The sequence below is a fragment of the Aulostomus chinensis genome, chromosome 12 (assembly GCF_037954235.1).
Source record: "Aulostomus chinensis isolate RoL2024-O1b breed Wild chromosome 12, RoL_Achi_v1.0, whole genome shotgun sequence".
NCBI classification, from domain to species: domain Eukaryota; kingdom Metazoa; phylum Chordata; class Actinopteri; order Syngnathiformes; family Aulostomidae; genus Aulostomus; species Aulostomus chinensis.
The window spans coordinates 29,203,357-29,222,570 of NC_141331.1; the positions used below are offsets into that span (position 1 = coordinate 29,203,357).

Sequence of the window (19,214 nt, forward strand, 5' to 3'; positions counted from 1 at the left end):
CAGAACCTTGGAGAGAAAAGGAAGATGTGAAGTTGGTCTGTAGTTGGTAGAACTTCTGGATCCAGGCTTGTTTTTGAGGAGGGTTTAATTCCTGCTACTTTAAAGGACTGAGGGACGGAACCAGATACCAGCGCCACATTGACCATATCTAAGAGGGAGGGGCTAACGAGGGGAGAGAGTCTTGGAGCAGCTTAGTTGGGATGGGGTCTAGGAGACAGGTGGAGGTTTAGAGGAGGACATTATTGAACTGAGCTCATGAAGGCTGATGGGAGAAAAACTATCCAAGTGTGTGTCTGGTCCTCCAGCTGCCTCTAAGGTTCTGGGTTCTAGGGGCCATGTTGTCAGCTGATGGCAGCAGGAGAAGAAGTTTCTCTCTAATCAGGAGAATTTTGTCATTAAAGAAGTCCATGAACTCTTTGCTGCCCAGGGAAACAGGACTACTTGGTTCAGTAGAGCTGTGGCTCTCTGTCAGTCTGGCTCCAGGACTGAAGAGGAACCTGGGTTGTTCTTACGTTTGTCACGTGCGGGGGGTGTGAGGGGGAAGCCGACCCAGGTGCAGACAGTGGGAAGTTGCACAAGAGATTTTTATTAGGAGACGGGGAAACTTTAGACGGGGGAACTTGAGACCTGACGACTGTAAACGGGGAGACTTGAGGCAGTAGACGGGGTTGGGGGGGGTGTGAGGCTGGAGACGGGGGGGGGGCGTGAGGCTGGAGACGGGGGGCGTGAGGCTGGAGACTTGACGTGAGGCTGGAGACTTGACCAGTGACTGACGAACTTAAGCCAGACCATGAACGTGATTATACAAGACGACGACAGCGACAATGACCCAACAACCTAACAGCGGAAAACACACGGGTTAAATACAAGAGGGGAAACAAGACACGGGTGGTGCAATCAACCAGGAGAAACACATGAGGTAATCACAGGAGGGAGGTCAGGAAGACAGGACATGACTACAAAAAAAACAGGAAGCACGAGACAGGGATTGTGACAATGTTCCTCTATTCGTGCTGGGGAGGTCTCCTCTGTGCTGTGCTGGAGGTCAGGGGGCAACATCTGATGACGTTAAAAGTCCACTGACCTCACTGTTATTAGACAAGTTCCTCTCCTACAAACCAGCAAGCCTCCCAAACTAAACTCACACTCCCAGAATTCCCTGGGGTGCTTGATAGACGATATTAAGCTCATGCAACTTGGTTCTCTGTGCTGACCTTTACATGTCACCACTACTGGATCATCTGGTTGGTCCTGACAGCCCTAGCTGCGAGAACCACCTCGTCTTCTAGAAAATGACAAAGACATCTACAGCAGTGGGGATGATGTAGAACCACCACACCACCCACCAGATAAACTGCATAGATGTAGAACACTGTGTATATGTGGTGATATGGATGAATATAATTTACTGCATACATGTAGAACATTGTCTGCATGATATGATTGATTTAGTATACTACATACTGTATATGTAGAACACAGTATACATGTGGTGATATATAGATGTAGTATACTACATATATGTAGAACACTTTATACATGTGGTGATATGCAGAGATGTAGTATACTGAATATATGTAGAGCACTGTATACATGTGGTGATATGGATTAATATTCTTCATACATGGAGAACAATGTATACATACAGTGATATATATAGATGTAGTATACTGCATATATGTAGAGCACTGTATACATGTGGTGATATGGATTAATATTCTTCATACATGGAGAACAATGTATACATACAGTGATATATATAGATGTAGTATACTGCATATATGTAGAGCACTGTGTACATGTGGTGATATGTATAGATGTCGTATACTGCAGATATGTAGAACACTATACATGTGGTGATATGGATTGATGTCGTATACTGCATATATGTAGAACACTATACATGTGGTGATATGGATTGATGTCGTATACTGCATTGTCTTGACGCGGCTCAGAGATCGTGCCATGAAAGGAGGGAGACGTGGATTTGATGTAAAATCCACAACATATTATTGTTGACCTAATACAAGGATCAACACAAGACAAACCATAACGTACAATGGAGTGTGGTTATCAGTAGCATCAGTAGTGAGTGGGGGTGCGTGCATGAGTGTAAGGGGGGTGTAGATGTGTGCGGTGTGATGGATGCAGAGAACTAAACATGACAAAACACAAGAACGCAACCATCACTGCGACGTGAGCCAGGAAGAGTGAGCGAGAGAGAGCGCGCGGCCAGGTTGGCCGTCTGCCTTGTAGCTGGGAGACGGCGGGCCCAGGGGCTCCCAACCAGCTTACTTAACCAACAGCTCCACCCAGTGAAGCTCCAACCTGGAAAGGGAAGGAAGTCAACATAACTGATGCCACGCCCCCATGCCCGTGACCATGGGGACCAAGAAAAAATAAAACACAAATAAAGTGCCCACCCACAAGCCGCCGCATGTGCCACTGTGACTGAACACCAAGAAAGAAAACAAATCCACCGACAGAAAGACCAAGAAAGACCACAAATTTCCAATCGGCCAGAAGAGAACCACCACCGAGTGTTCTGGAAGCTCAACAAATCCCAAACCAACAGCCCACCCCAGCAACCGGTGCACCTGGGAAGCAAATTTAGAGGCAGGAGGAGGCCGGAAGAGAACAGCAAACAGAACACAAAAGACCCCGGAAAGGCTCAAGGAACCCTGGACAACGCGTCCGCCACCATGTTATCCGACTCTTTCACATACCGGATATCCAGGCAGTACAACTGCAGGAAATGGACCACCTAATCAGGCACTGGTTTGGACACTGCAGTGAATGAAGGAAAGTTAGGGGGTGTGGTCTGTAAAAACAACCAGTGGAGTGCTGCTGCCTACATAAACATCAAAGTGCTTCAAGGCTAAAATCAGAGCTCGTGCCTCCTTCTCAACAACTGAAGAGTTCAGCTGGCATGGAGTAAACTTTTTCGAGAAGTAACTGACAGGCCTCTCTATTCCCAGGTCATTGGCCTGCATGAGCACAGGTCCTGCTCCGACGTGACTGGCATCGACAAACAGCTGGAACAGCCGGTCAAGCCGCGGCGCCACCAGGACTGGAGCCCTGCATAGGAGCGTCTTAACCTGTTCAAATGCTGTCTGGCAGGCTGGCGACCAGATGTACTTGGCCATCCCCCTGAGCAGGTTGGTGAGAGGTGCCACCACTGTGGAGAAATTCCTGCAGAAACCTAGGAAAAAGGAAATGCATCAGCTCCTTCTTTGATGTTTGAACCGGATATCTTGCCACGGCCTCGACCTTCGCACCCAGCGGATGCACCTCACCCTGCCCAAGCACTCTGCCAAGGTAGGTCACGGTTGCCCTTACAAACTCACACTTTGCAAGGTTAACCGTGAGCCTAGCCTCCACCAACTGGGTGAACAGCTCAGGAACATGGTCCACGTGAGTTTCCCAGGTGTCAGAAAACACCACGACATTCTAAATACACAGTGCATCCCTGCATATCACCCACCACACAGTTCATCAAGTGTTGGAACGTAGCTGGAGCGTTCCGCAGCCCAAACAGCATCACCGTGTATGAGTATATACCTGTTGGAGTAATAAACGCGGCAGTCTCCCACGCTCGCGGGGAAAGGGGAATTTGCCAATAACCCTTCAGGAGGTCAGACTTGCTAACGAACTTTGCAGCGCCAACTTGGTCAACACAGTCATCCATCCTGGGAAGGGGAAAGGAGTCCGGCTTAGTCACTAAGTTCACCTTCCTAAAATCAGAGCAAAAACGCAGGGTGTTATCAGACTTTGGCACAAGCAGGCACGGAGAGGACCAACGAGACGAGCAAGGCTCTGCGATACCATTCTCTAGCATATACTTAACCTCAGCATCAAGATGATTACGTTTCTCAAAAAACAGCTCACATGGTAGAGCTTCAGCAGGTTGATGTGGCACAGCTACCATCCCACAGATAAGTTAACAATCATGAACTATATTTTTAATCAATAGTTGCCATAAATTACTACTGTTCAGTCTTTTTAATGCATAGCATTCAAATCATGACTCACTTATAACCATGACATATACATATATTAAACTGCACATGCTCTGCATAAGTTATATGCGGTATATATGTTGTACACTTGATCCTACATGTGGTACACTGTACACATGATGAGGTGGCCATCAGTTTGTCAGCATGCAGGGACCACCAACAGCTGCCTCTGTGACATCATGTGGTAGGGCATTTGGGCCGTCACTGATTCTAAGTCACTAACTGTACATTCGGCACATCTTTAATCTCATGCCCACTTTGATGAACTTTTCCCTGAAGTTATGGTCACCAACTTCATCTACCATGGTAGCGATACCATGAACGCCCTAGGAGGAGATAGCGTTTGTTCGGGGCGCAAAATTGTCCAAAATTGGACATTCGTGTCCAAATTGTGGACATCCTGTTAGAGTTAGGTCAGGAGTGTCTGCATATGATTTGTCCGTCTTGATGAGACAAATAAAGCGGTGTTGGTCCCATGTCTGTAGGACATTCCTACAGGCTGTGGCGGGGTTTTTGTGTATGTAGGTGGCGCTATTGAGTACAGCGCTTCTTTTTTGTTTAATTATCGAATTGAGCTGATTGTGTGTTCCAAACTTGATGAGTTTTTGAGCGTGTTTAGGGGGTCCAATTAACTTTTGAAGTGGCGTGTGTGTCGAGCAAACATAATAGGGTCTTCGCCCTGAACGGACTCTGGGCTCAGGCCCCAAAAATGTCAGAAATGGATGCCTTCGGAGCCCCATTCATCAGCTCCATCTATCCTCTGCTCCATTTGTCCTCAGCTCTATCCATCATCAGATCAATGAACCCTCAGCTCCGTCCAGCCTGAGCTAAAGCGACCATAAGCTCCATCAGCTCTAACCATGTCTATATTATGTGTGACTAATCCTGAGGAACCAAGTGCTGCAGAGTTGTTCATCCATGTACTAAACCTGTATTCACATGCGTTCTCACCCATGTGCTCACATTCAGATATTTGCAGAATAACCCACCTGTTTTCGCTTAACATGCTACCAAAGCTTTTCTCCCATCAGCCTTCATGAGCTCAGTTCAATAATGTCCTCCTCTAAACCTCCACCTGTCTCCTAGACCCCATCCCAACTAAGCTGCTCCAAGACTCTCTCCCCTCGTTAGCCCCTCCCTCTTAGATATGGTCAATGTGGCGCTGGTATCTGGTTCCGTCCCTCAGTCCTTTAAAGTTGCAGGAATTAAACCCTCCTCAAAAACAAGCCTGGATCCAGAAGTTCTACCAACTACAGACCAACATCACATCTTCCTTTTCTCTCCAAGGTTCTGGAGAAAGCAGCTGCTAAACAGCTCTGTGACTTCTCCACAGCAACAGCTGATTGGAGGATTCAGTCAGGTTCCAGGTTCATCCTAGCACAGAAACAGAACTAGTCAAAGGTACCAGTGACCTCCTACTGGTACCAGATGAGGGACCGGGGCCTCATGTATCAACGCAGTTTACGCAAGAAAAACTTGCGTATGCCAGGATCGACACTCACGTTCAGATGTATCAACGCAAAAAGTTCGTTGATTCTTGCGTTGTTTCACGCCAACTCCAGAGGTGACGTAGAAGTTGTCAGAAAACCGATTCTTGCGTTAACTGCACTTTGGTCCGTTGGCGACATCCTGTGGCAGTGTTCGGTAACTGACATTATTTGACAACCTCACATACACCGGAAACAAAAAGCCCAAAACACAAACCTAAACACCTGCTGGCATTACTGAAGCGGCAATAAAAGAGCCTTCACGATTTTGCTGAATGTGCAACTTTCAACAATGGCAGCACTTGTGCTGCTGGAGGATGTTGCAAATAAGACGGAGCGACATTTGAGGGAGCGGGAGGAACTGCTGCACAATTCTGATGAGTGGCCGATGAGCCGGTTCCAGCTACCGCGGACCACCCTCTTGCAAATTTGTGAGGAGCTGCAACTGGAGCTCCAGCGTCGACACTGGTGCTGAGCGCGCTCTGCTTTTTGGCCACTGGCTCCTTCCAGCGGGAGATGGCGGACCCTTCCGGGGTGAGTCAGTTGACCCTCAGCTGGGCCAGGCCCTGGGTGGTGGACCTGATCATTCGCCTCTCCCGTAGGTAGATTAAATTCCCTATTTAAATGAATTTGCGTATTTATAGGTGGGCTTAACGGGGGTTGGCCCGGTCTCAACAAGAACCAGTTTTCAAGTCCCATCCCTTGTCCTGCTGAACAAGATGGATCCAAGTCAAATCATCATCCTCGTCGTCATCATGTCGTGTTTATTGTTAAAAGCAGAACATCTTAAGTGCTGTGGCATTTCATTTTCCACTGCATTGTCTAATTTATGTACCATGATGACAAAGTTGACCCAAGTATTTCTATTTCATAAATACGGCATCAGCACTACTAATGGCATATGTGCAGTAGAAAATACTATCAAATGAATAATACATCATATTCAACCTCAAGAGCCACATTTATTTATGCGGATCTACTCAAAATACAATAGAAATATAGATTTGTCTTTGCTCTGTGTAGCATCACAGCTCAGCGTTGAAGCCCCACATGATAATGATGACTGGAACTGAACTGTCCGCGTCATCTTTGAGTGGCAGCTTCTGCTTCATGATGATGTCATCATCTGGCCTGACCTCTGCAACTGTCCCAGGGCCTCTGTGTCCGGGGCCCCCAGTTTTGGGGCCTGAAATCTGATGAATTCTAGATGATCCTACTGGAGCTGAGATCTGGAAAATAATCTCCAACTCTTATTCTTTTGTTAACTTTTGTAACTGAGAGTGAGTGAAGGATGAACATAATTCATATGGACAAATATAATTATTTATTTTCTGTCAAACAATCAACAAATCCAGTAGGCTGTTGTGACCTGGACATCATGACCTCACTAGCTCCAGACTGGGAGGCCTGTCCTGAGTGTGGCGAGACACAGTCAATAGATGATATTCACACACAACTCTCGTCTCTGTGATGGTTGTCTGATCCCGGTAAAAAGAATTCCTTCACTTCGCCACAAGAGTGTGAGGCTCCATTGTGGAGCTTGCTGATGTTGGTGAGGGGCAGCTGGGTGGAGCTGTAGGCCAGTGGCGGGATGGTGTTGACCAGTATGAGCTGAAGAGGCTTCTTCTCTGGCTGGTACTGGCAGCGAATGTAGCGTAGAAATGCTATGCGGTAGGTTTTATTAAACAGTGTGTAGACCAGCGGATTGACGGCAGAGGACAGGTATCCCACCCACACGAAAACATTCAGCAGACCTCCCATCAACCCTGCGTCACATACCGCCGGGTCACATGCCACCATCATCACATTGGTGATGAAAAATGGGCACCACATGACCACAAAGAGAAAAAACACCACCCCGAGGACCTTGGATGCCTTCTTCTCATTGCTAATTGACTGCATGGTACGGCGGCCATCCAGTGTGCCAGAGATGCTCCCATGAGTGCTTGCGAGACCACCACCACTCCCCCTGCCTCCAGCCTCACGGCTGATGGAGCATCTGAAGAGTTTCTCTGAGGAGACGGAGGCTTGTGGTAAGAAGCTTAAGGTGAAAGTGGTGGTCCATTTAGGCCGCGGGACCAGCTGGTCCAAGCAGAGTGTGGCTTCATTCTGCAGGGCCTTGATGGTCAGGAAGTAGGTGAACACCATGATGGTGAGAGGGACAAAGAAGGCCACAAAGGAGCCGGCCAACACAAAACCGTTGTCTGTCAGCAGGCAGCTGCCATCTTTGAAGACCTTGGAGTGGTCTCGCAGTCCCAGCACAGGAATCGGCATGGAGATGCCTGCAGGGAGGAGACAGAGGGGAAGAAAGTGTGGGGCAAAAAAGTATTTAGTCAGTTAGTGTTGCTTTCGTCAACGAAAATTATGATGAAATATTCGTCAACGAACCTTAAGCACGTGACGAAGACGAGACGAGACAAAACATAAATAGTGCTTGTATGACTAGAACTATGAAAATATAATGCAATATTGTTGACGAATAAAAACGAAAACTTCATGCGGTTTCAATGACGAAAACTGCTAAAATTAATCACTTATCGTTAAACAAAACGATCGGAAATTATGTTGTTTGGTCGCATTGTTTATTTCTGCCGCCTCCGTTTCCTCGGTGCTGTGGGCATCTCGGCGTCCCTTCTCTGGTGCGCACATGAAGCCAACAGAGGTGGTGCCTTCGCACCAGCTAGTGTCATGGCTGGACAACTGGGAAGGAAAAAAAGAAATGATATCTGGATGTACTTCAAATACAATCCAGTGGACAACAAAACAGAATGTGTTGTGGAAAAAGATGGGGAGACAATGACCATGTTTTATTTGTGAAATAGGTTTGACGAAACTTTGAAATATATATTATAAATTACTAAAAAGAGATTAAAACATTTTAATTCACTTAAACTAGACGAATAATCAGTTCAAGTCGAATAAGTAGACTAAGTCATCAGTTTTCAGCGACGACAACTAGACAAAAATGATTATAAATTAATAATTATTGTGACTAAAATAGTACTAATATGCTCTAACCTACAGTCGACTAAAACTTGAAAAAAAAATATTAACATGACTAAAACTGATAAAAAAAATAATAGTGCATATTGCGGCTTCCAGCACAGCCCTTTTAGCCGCTGAGAGTATGAGGTTGGGTCCTCAGATTCATAGATTTATAACGCACTCCAGGAGGCCATGATGACAGAAATGCTGAGATCCAAAGATGCTTCTGGTGCATTTATTGCAAAACAACCAGCACAGAGCTTTCACAGCGCATCAAGGATGGATGAATGGAAAAAATGAAACCGCTGGGTTAAACAGGAAAAAAGGGTGATGAATGAATGAGTGGGTCGCGGTCAACAAAAACTACGGCTACGACCCAACCCTGACTCTCTCATCTGTGTCACAGGGATATTGTGGGGCTGTCGCTGGGCAACACTGACTTTCACCTCCTCCAAAGATTTTCTATGGAGTTGAGGTCTGGAGACTGGCTGGGCCACTCCAGGACCTTGAAGTGCTTCTTAGGAAGCCACTCCTTCGTTGCCAGGCGGTGTGTTTGGGATCATCGTCACGCTGGAAGAGCCAGCCACGTTTCATCTTCACTGCCTTCGCTGATGGAAGGAGGTTTCTCTCAAATCTCAGGATCCATGGCTCCATTCATTCTTTCCTTTACACGGATCAGTCGTCCTGGTCCCTCTGCAGAACAACAGCCCCAAAGCCTGGACCTGTACTGGCTTCAGCAGGGGGACACGTCTGGCCCTGCAGGGTTTGAGTCCCTGGTGGTGTCCTGTGTTACTGAGGGTAGCCTTGGTAACTTTGGTCCCAGCTCTCTGCAGGTCCTTCACTAGGTCCTCCGTGTGGTTCTGGGATTTCTGCTCCCCGTTCTTGTGATCATTTTGGCCCCGCGGGGTGAGATCTTGTGTGGAGCCCCAGATGGAGGGAGGTCATCAGTGGTCTTGTATGGCCTCCATGTTCCAATAATTGCTCCCACCGTTGGTTTCTTCACACCCAGCTGCTGACCTACTGCATATTCAGGCTTCTCAGGCTGGTGCAGGTCTACAAGTTGGTGTCTGTGTCCTGTTGGGATTCAGAGCCCATGTGCTGACATCCACCATTTTCTTCTTCCCTCTGTTCCATGTGGAGATGGGACAGAACAAAGACGAATAAAAACTTTCCCGCCAGCCACCAGGTTGAGGTGTGGCAATCCTCTTCAAAGGGGGAAACCCACTTCTAATTGGCTGAGAGCCCAGGGGGTCCCCGCTACGTCATCATCAGCGGTGGACCTGTAAAACCAGACGTACTGCCGAAAAGCTTCGCATTTTCCCAGGTATGCTAACTTAGCCAAGTAGCGTCTGCCAAAAGGAAGCAACAACCATGTGTCTCCCTTTGTTCCTGTCTTGTTCGTGGAGCAGCAGTCTACAACTCGCGGGACGAGTCCAGTCCACAGACTTTCGCTTTCAATTCAGTCACGTGACCGCGGTTTTCCTCATCTCCTAACACGGAGAATCCGCGCATCCCTTCTTTTTTTTTTTTGACTTTGTTTTGGATCCAAGGGAGACAGCCCGCACCCGCTGATCTCCTCTACCCTGCAGAAGGACGCAAGTTTTGTCGGGACGTGTTGCTCAGGACAATTCCCCGACCCGGTCGACTGCGGAGGCGCGTATCCGAGCCAAGGAACGGACCCTCTGCAAGCGCCACCTCCATCTCCGCCTCGGAGCGGAGCAACGATAGTGAGGCATCAGTGTGTCTGGGCAGAGATCGTAGTCAAGAGTGTGACAGTAAACGCTGCAAGTTAACGAGCCGCCGAGCTCTCATCACTGTATCACTGTCACTGTGTCATTGTGCTGTGTTAACTCTGTTGTATCAGACGGGCCGCCGGGCCCTCAGCTCTGATCATCAGGAGTTATCACTGTTTGGTTTCCACAACCGAGCTGAGTTCATGATCAGTGGCCGTCTATGAAGTCGAAGGAGCTGTAACCTCGTCTGTGGAAGCGCACGTACCAGACTCGGTCGAAACCTGTACGCGCACACGGCGAGCGGGAGCGAGCTCTTTGTCTTTGTCGGCGCCATTTAATCTGAATCTACAGTAAGGTTAGATCTTCCCCCCCCCCCCACTCTGCTCCGAATCTTCACACCTCCACACACGTGACTAGGACTCTGTTGCCTCCCTGCCCCCCCCCCCCCCCCACTCAGCGGAAGTCAGGGCAGCCATCTTGGCTCTATTCGTCCTAGTCAGTTACCCTGACCCGCTCAGGTGTGCACGCGCACCCACTCTCGCTCTCTCTCTCTCTCACACTCACACTCACACACACACACACACACACACACACACACACACACACCCTTGATAGAAGTAGATGTTAGATAGTAGTCCGTAATTGTGAAGATATACCTGTTGATTATTGCTGTGTTAATTGTAAAATTAATATTGTGATAATAAATGTGTTATATTTTGCAACAATTCGACTCCTGGTTTTATTGTGTGTGGATTGAACTTTGATTGCTGGTTTGATTGGTCAGTGCTCGGAATCACACCTTCTATTTGACTGAGACTGAATAGACCTGTTAGTAATTGATTTTAATTAAATAATTTATTGTTTAATTTTAAGTGATTCAATCGCTGTTGAATTTGGCCAAGCAAATTTGACAATTTGCTCACCCTGTTCACCTTTGATGTCGATAACAGAGGATTGGCTGTTCCCTGATTCCAGGGTGGTGCCCCGTTAATAGATTATATTGTAATAATCATATTTAATAATTGATTATTTTCTTTATAGTTCAATTTAAGGTATCGCCAATCCTCTCCCCCCTTTACGAGCCCCAACATTTTGGCACTCCTTGTGAGGCCTAACCCCAACAGTCCTTTGCCAGCTCTTTGGTCTTGGCCATAGTGGAGTTTAGAGTGGGACTGTTGGAGGTTGAGGACCGGTGTCTTTTATACTGATAACAACTTCAAACAGGTGCCATTAATACAGGTAACGAGTGGAGGACAGAGGAGCCTCTTGAAGAAGAAGTCCAGAAATCTTGCCTATTCGTAGGAGACCAAATACTTATTTTACCCAGGAATTTAACAATTAACTCATTAAAGTCCTACAATGTCGGATCCCCCCATTCTGTCTCTCATATTTGAAGTGTTCCTATGATGAGAACTACAGGCCTCTCATCTTTTTAAGTGGGAGAATTTCAACAGTTGGTGGCAGACTAAATACTTTTTTGCCCCACTGTATATCATGTTATCGTCCCATTAAACGTGGTGGGGGTGGAGCCTATCCCAGCAGCCTTCCCCCTGGACAGGTCACCAGTCCATGGCAGGGCCAACACATAGAGACAGACAACCATTGGCTCTCCCAGCCACACCTACGGTCAATTTAGAGTCTGGATTAACCTGGTCCCTCTTGATGTCTTTGGACTGTGGAGGAAGCTGGAGTACCACAGAGAACCCAGCAGGAACAGGGAGAACATGGAGACTCACCCAGAAAGACCCCATGCTGCAGCCGGGGCTCCACCCACAACCTTCTTGCTGGGGGCCACAGGGAGGACCACTGCCCCACTGCCGCCGTCAATGAATATACAAAAAATGTTAATTCTAAATGTTAATCTACACACACACATACACACACACACAAATATATCTGTCTGTCTCTATCCACATTGTATATATGTATAAATATATACATTTGTATATTTACAATTATATACATTTGTTTTTTCTATCTATGTATATACACACATATATACATATAAATATGAGTATATATAATATATATATGTGTATGTGTCGTTCTTTATCTTGTGATCACAAACTTGACACCATGTGAGAACGTAAGATGGCGCAGTGACATCCTGTTGCACACCACCAGAACTATCCATCAGGTAGCCGAGGATATGGACAGGATGTTCTCCTGTTTCTGTCAGCTTGAAGCAGAACACATTGAGCTGGAGCGAGGAGTTAGCTGCCTCAGAAGGGAAATAATGTCGCAGTGGCAGACGTTACCACACGTGCTGCTGACATCGCTGGCCTGAACCGTCACCCAGGTTATTCATGCATCACACAACTGCAGAGTTTTTGTGTGTATGTCCTGTCATACCAGCATGGACAGTGTGAAGCACAGAGACAGTGAGGAAAAACATCTTCCAGGAAAATGAAGTCCTATGTTCAGGATGGACTCAGGATTCGTGGGCTGAGAGAACACGAGTGGACTGAACCTCGCAGCATTCCAGCTGAGCTGGGATCAGGGGTACTTCTCCTCGACAGTGACTTTGGAGTATTTTGACCAAATTCTTGTGTTTCAGGGTTGTAGAACTACAGAAAAGAGAAACAACTCAACCAAGGACTGAACGTCGTCAGCAGAAGTAAGTTGATCTCAGAGAAATGACATAACTGCATACTCCGAACTAAAGGATGAGCGAGTGTGTCCAAGGGAAGAGATGCAGCTCCGGCAGGCCTCAGCCATTAGAGCCACAGAGCACCATGACTACCCTAATGAACTGGAGGCAACAGGAAGCTCGCAGACATTAGACCGAGCTGACAACTCATCCTACTGCATTAGTGCTTCACTTCATTTTGATGAGTGTGGAGAGGAAGGACTTCTGGCTTCAGAGGGGAGGAGATGCTTCTTATTTCAGTTTGCTCTTAAATCTTTTTAAAAAATGTTCCTTTGCTTTGCCCCTGCCGGGAGATGATACTCCTCCATGACAGTCCAGGGTGAGCTCCCTGTTTAGGGTGCAAGTGTTACTTCACCAACCCACTGACATTTTCATAGTCCCCGTCCAGGGCATCAAACCTGTGACCTGTACCAGTCTACTCCTCTAATAAAAGTGGAGCTGCATTCCACCCTGACTCTCCACACACCTGACTCTTTGCTGCTTTTCCTGCTGTGAAACATACCTGGAGGTGCAGGTGCATGTCCTCTGAGAGCAGGTCCGGAGAAGCGACATCTGATGTCGGCACACAGCACAAGCATTTCCATGCAGCAAGTTCGTGTACATGTAGCCCACTCAGGTCAACTCATCCATCCACCATGCAGCACCCTCACTTCCACCCAGGATGTAGCATCCAAACATTCACGTAGCGTGTAGCACCCTCACTTCCATGTAGCATGTAGCACTCTCACATCCATCTAGCATGTAGCACACCCAAATCCATGCAATGCAAGGTCACTTCCACGCTCCCTCCTCCTCTCCATGTGCTCAAGATAAGCATTAGAAACATTAATGTTTGACAGGCCCCAATGGAACCAGGGGTGTCTGTTTTTGTGTGCATCCGTGCATCTTTGTGTGTGTGTGTGTGTGTGTGTGTGTGTGTGTGTGTGTGTGTGTGTTTGTGTGCGTGTGTGTGTGTGACATGCCCTCACCGGCTGATATGGTCCACACTGCCATGATCTTGAGGCGGGCCTTGGTGTGGGAGTTGAACCGGCTGTGGTGGATGGGGTTGCGGATGGCGATGTATCGATCTAGAGAGATGGCACAGAGGTGCATGATGGAGGCTGTGGAGAACAGGACATCCAGGTAGATCCAGACAGGACAAAGGTTGGAGGGGAGAGGCCAGCCGTAATCTGCAAGCAGGGTGTGGGGCAGAGGTCAGTTAATACTCTGGTCCTGCTAATAAGGCGCTTATTATTATGATCCACATCGGATCAATTTAAAAACAAAACCTGCCCAACTAGCATTGGGTCTCCTGTCAGACAAGGACCAGGTGGCCTGCTGGACTAGCACTGGTTCACCTACCAGACTAGGACGAGTAGCCTACCAGACTAGCACTGGGTTGCCTGCTAGAGTAGGACCATGTTGCCTGCCATACTAGTACTGGGTTGCCTACCAAACTAGGATCATGTTGCCTGTCAGACTAGCACTGGGTCGCCTCCCGTAATATTACCAGGAAGTCTGCTGGACTAGCACTGGGTCACCTGCTAGAGTAGGATCATGTTGCCTGCCGGAGTAGCATTGGGTTGCCTGCCAGTGTAGGACCAGGTAGCCTGCTGGACAAGGGTGAAGTTTATTGCTGGACTAGGACCACATTGCCTGCTGAATTAGAACCAGGGGGAATTCTGGTCTGGGACCATGTTGCCTGCTGGATTAAGACCAGATTGCATACTGGACTAGGACCAGTTTAGATGGATGGATGGATGGATGAGTGGATGAATGATAGATCGATGACTGAATGGATGGATGAATGGCAAGACAGATGTATGGACTGTCTTTATCTCTGTCCCGCTCTTTCCTTCTGTCTCTCTGTCCTCCTCCATTCTCTGTCTTTGTCTCTGTCCATCAGTCTCTCCTCCTTTCTCTCCCTCTTTATCACTGTCCCTCTCTTTCCTTCTGCCTCTCTGTCTTCCTCCATTCTCTGTCTTTGTCTCTGTCCTGCTCTCCTGCTCTCTCTCCGTCCCCACTGATCCTGGATCTGCTCCACCTTCCTGCTGGTAAAGGAAGGTTCTGGTGGCTGCTGTTGCAGGATGTGCTGCTGATGGAGAATTGTTGGGTGGAGGTTCATTGAAGGAGGGAGGTGCTGGACCTGCTCTACTTGGACAGAGTCAGGACAGAACTTTGGTTGGGGTTTGGTGACACACATAAAACTGACTTGACTATAGACTTGACTTGACAATAGATGGGTGGATGGATGAAAGAATGAGTGGACTGATGAATGGGTAGATGGGTGGAATGTTTTTGGACCTGGACATGCAGTGTTCTGTCACAAGTTGAGCAAAACGCCCTCCACCACATGGCAGTGATAACCCTGATTGTTGGAATATCTCATCAGTGGTAGAGACAGAGTTAAAGGCTGCAAGGCACTGTAACTACAACCTAAGTGTCACATGATCATATCTGGTGTATATTGTGTGTACAGTCCCGGGTCTGAGGATGCACAGCTGCTGTTTTGTCACAGAACCTGATCTAGCACCTCTGATCTGGTGACTTTTGCAAAAACATTAAACTTAACTCTGCAGTCCAATGATGCTAACAGAGAGCTACTGAATAACTCCAGAATTACATCACTAGAGGCTGCAACTCTCTCAGCAGAACTGAAGTCACTGACCTTGTCCCAGGGGTCGGACTTTCACTGCTGCTTTGGGATTCAGATCCACAGCCAGCAAGTGAGCGGCTGCTGCCTCCAACACCTGCTGCACAGTGTCTGACTGCATTTGCATTCCTGCACTTGAAGGGAAGAGGAGAAAGTCTCCACATGTCTGTCTGCTCGCAGCTTCAACTCTGATCCTGGGCCGTGTCAGTTCCTGCTGGGGGTGCTGGGTGGGCCTGGGACTACAGTGCCATCCAGACACCTGTAGTGTTACCTCCGGGACTATTGAAGTCCGACAGGGAATTTGGACTCTGTCAAAGGTGTCTTTACTTACACACATTGGTACATGCATCAGAGAAGCAGATAGAGGAGGGTCTGATGGCAGCCCTCAATCATCAAAACCTCAGAAAGCAACAGCGCAACACAGATGTAGCTGTTTATTTTGGTTCAGTGAGGTGACCGACCCCAACCCGTCAAAGATTGTGATTGGTCCACTCAGAGGAGGTCGCCGAATGCATGAAGAAGTGAAAGAACCTCCGCGACAAATATGTGCCTCACCAGAAGAAAATGACCACAAGAAGCCATGTTTGTCATGTTCAAAGTTTACATTTTGATTCATGAAAGCAAACAGTCGTTCAAAGAAAAGCACTGGACTTTCTGTTGTAAATAGTTTTGTTTTGGAATCTGACAAGAGCCCCCGAAACCAGACAAAGACAGCCACACCCCCGTAGTGGCTTGGCGGTGAATTACAGAGCAACGCGTTCCCTTGACGCAGAACTTCGAATGCTCAATGACAGCGTGCGGTGTATGCCATCGCTACGCTGTCGCCATGACGCAGAAGCATAAACCAAGCTTGAGTGTCTGTGTGTGTGTCAGATACGTATTAAGGTAGATTTGTAAGGGCGCAGATTTCGATGGGGACAGATGTGTTTAGGATGGATGCATACAGTGCAGAGATGTCCATGGGGGACAGATGGGTACCGGGGGGTAGATGTGTATTGGGGCAACATTGTATAAGGGGCAGATTTCAGTGGGGACAGATGTCCATGGGGGACAGATGTGTTTTGGGGACAGATGCGTATCAGGGGTCGATTTGTCAGGGGGGACCCACATGTGTTTCGAGAGCAGATTTGTGTTTAGGGGACTGATGCTCATAGTGGACAGGTGTCCATGGGGGCACAGTTGTGTTTTGGGAACAGATTTCTAATGGGGACCTATGTGTTTTGGGATTGATGTGTATATTGGACAAATGTCCATGAGGGACAAATGTGGGGTAGCGACAGATTTGTACAGGGAGCAGATTTCTATGGGGACAGCTGGGTTTAGGACAGCTGTGTACAGTGGACAGATATCCATAGGGGATGGATGTGCTTTGGGGACAGATGTGTATCAGGGGTCAATTTGTAAGGGGGGGGGGGGTTTTATGGGTAACAGATGTGTTCAGGGGACAGATGCAATTGGGTTAGATTTGTATGGGGAGCCGATTTCTATAGGGAACAGATGGTATTGTGGACACTTGTCCATAGAATAGAGAAGTGTATTGGGGTAGATTTGTAAGACGGACAGATTCATATAGAGAGCAGATTTCTATGGGGACAGATGTGTTTAGGACAGATGCGTACAGTGGAGAGAAGTCCATGAGGGACAGATGTGTTTCAGGGGTCAATTTTTTTTGGGGGGGGGGGCAGATTTCCATAGGGGTCAGATGTTTTGAGGGGACAGATGCAATCAGGCTAGATTTGTATGGGGAACAGATTTGTATGGAGAGCCATTTTCTATGGGGGGGGGGCAGATATGTTTAGGGGACAGATGATATAGTGGACACATGTCCATAGGGGACAGAAGTGTATTGGGGTAGATTTGTATGAGGGCAGATTTGTATAGAGAGCAGTTTTCTCTGGGGACAGTTGAGTTTAGGAGACAGATGCATATGTTGGACAGATGTCCAGGGGGGACAGATTTGTATCGGGGTAAATTTATAGGGGGGCAGATGTGTCTGGGGAGCAGATTTCTATGGGGACAGATATGTTAAGGGGCAGATACCTACAGAAGACAGATGTGAATGAATGAATGAAAAATACACATCTGCATGAGGGAAATTCAAGGTAATGCAGCTCAGTGTTTGGATTAGAAAAAGAAGCAGCATGGGAGTTATAATCAGTCCCACCATAAAAACGCTAATGCAAGCACGTACCTCAACGCATAATCAGACAGAGGCTGTACATTTTTGTGGGGGCCACATTTTTTTCAAATATGCTTCACTTTTGCAGCATAAATGGAAGATTTCCAAGCAAAATACGCAAAATATGCGGGGCTTGCATGATTTCATTATTCCTGAATTATTATTAAAAGTCATGTTTCGGTGCATAAAGTTGAAAGACGTTAGGTTTACTTAACACAAGAGACGCTATTTTCCTCCTGTTGCCTTGGGAACGTTGTGAAATCACTGGAAAGCTGCAAACCCTGCTAAGAAGACATGATGAAGTCCGCAAATCCGTCTCAATTGCCACCAAAAACAAGCTTGGAACTTGTCTGACTCATAAAGGTTTTGTAAGTTTGAGCCACGTGTTTATTGAGGTCTGACTTAAAGTTGAGAACTTAATTATTCCCAGCACTTCCTGTGATGTAGTATGCTTGTCTTCAGATATAGATAGATAGATACTTTATTGATCCCAGAGGGGTATGGCAGTAGTACAATGTTAAAATAGACAGAATGAACAGAGCAAATGGAGGCAGTAGTGCAAAAATGCAGATGTAGATGGATTGTACATGGGTGGGATATATTATATCGAGGGGAGGGGGGGGCTGAGGAAGCACAGTTCAGTTCAGTCCGGGCTCCTCACAGCGAGCAGTTGAAGAGCCGAATGGCCCGAAGGACAAAGGACTTCCTCGGCCTGTCGGTGTGGGACGACAGTGACAACAGCCTGCCACTGATGGAGCTGTTCTGCCTGGAGAGGGTGCTGTGCAGACTATGACTCTTTACATTATGGTAGAAGCCTAGTGAGAACAGAGTGTTGGGTAAATCACTTTCTTTTCTTATTCATCAAACCACAGATTTTGCAAGTTCCTTCAATTTCATCACATAAATTTCATAAATATCCCAAATATTCCATCGAATTTTTTAAGAAAATGTGCTGCATAATCAAGGATTTTTGCTGAAACAATCACAAAAAACTTTGCATTTTTCTGGAAGGACTGTATAATAAAGGAATGAATACAATAAGTGAAAAGAGTTAAAAGAGTGGTCGTAGCAGCACTAGATATTGGCATAGTGCACATGAGAGAACCTGGTTGTTGTCAAACCCTACTTATTGAGCAGTCAAATGATTGCTGGGATAAAGGACCTCTGGTGGCACTCTGTAAGAAGAGCATACTGAGAGGAGCCTCCCGCTTCGACTATTGCTGGTCTGCCCTACCAGGGCATGATAAAGGGGGGGGGGGGGGTTGACATTTCCCCAGATAGACAGGAACTTGCTCCTCATCCATCTCTCCACCACAGTCCCATGAGAATCCTGGCTCCACCCCACCACTGACCCAGCCTTCTTGACCAGCTTGTGCAGTTGGTTGGAGTCCTTCTTAGTGACGTTGCTGCCCCAGCAGACTGCTGCTGAAGAAGAGAATACTGGCCATCACAGCCTGATAAAACATGACCAGCATCTCCCTACACATATCAAAGGACTGAAGTCTCCTCAGGAAGAACAGCCTACACTG

At 47.3% G+C, this 19,214-nt stretch overlaps 1 protein-coding gene across 2 annotated transcripts in view; it reads right to left on the reverse strand.

Moving 5' to 3' along the window:
• Positions 1 to 6,811: 6,811 nt before the first annotated feature.
• The window catches only part of htr2aa (5-hydroxytryptamine (serotonin) receptor 2A, genome duplicate a), a 43,222-nt gene continuing 30,819 nt past the window's right edge, over positions 6,812 to 19,214 (reverse strand). The window contains exons 2-3 of one of the 2 annotated variants that reach the window (XM_086221069.1): positions 13,843 to 13,941; positions 6,812 to 7,788 (exon numbers count right to left, since the gene is read on the reverse strand). In XM_086221069.1, coding sequence (XP_086077195.1) covers positions 6,953 to 7,788; positions 13,843 to 13,941 — 935 coding nt within the window. In that variant the 3' untranslated portion in view covers positions 6,812 to 6,952. Of the gene's footprint in view, positions 7,789 to 13,842; positions 14,044 to 19,214 lie in introns of both variants that reach the window. The other variant, XM_086221068.1, reaches the window with a different exon arrangement.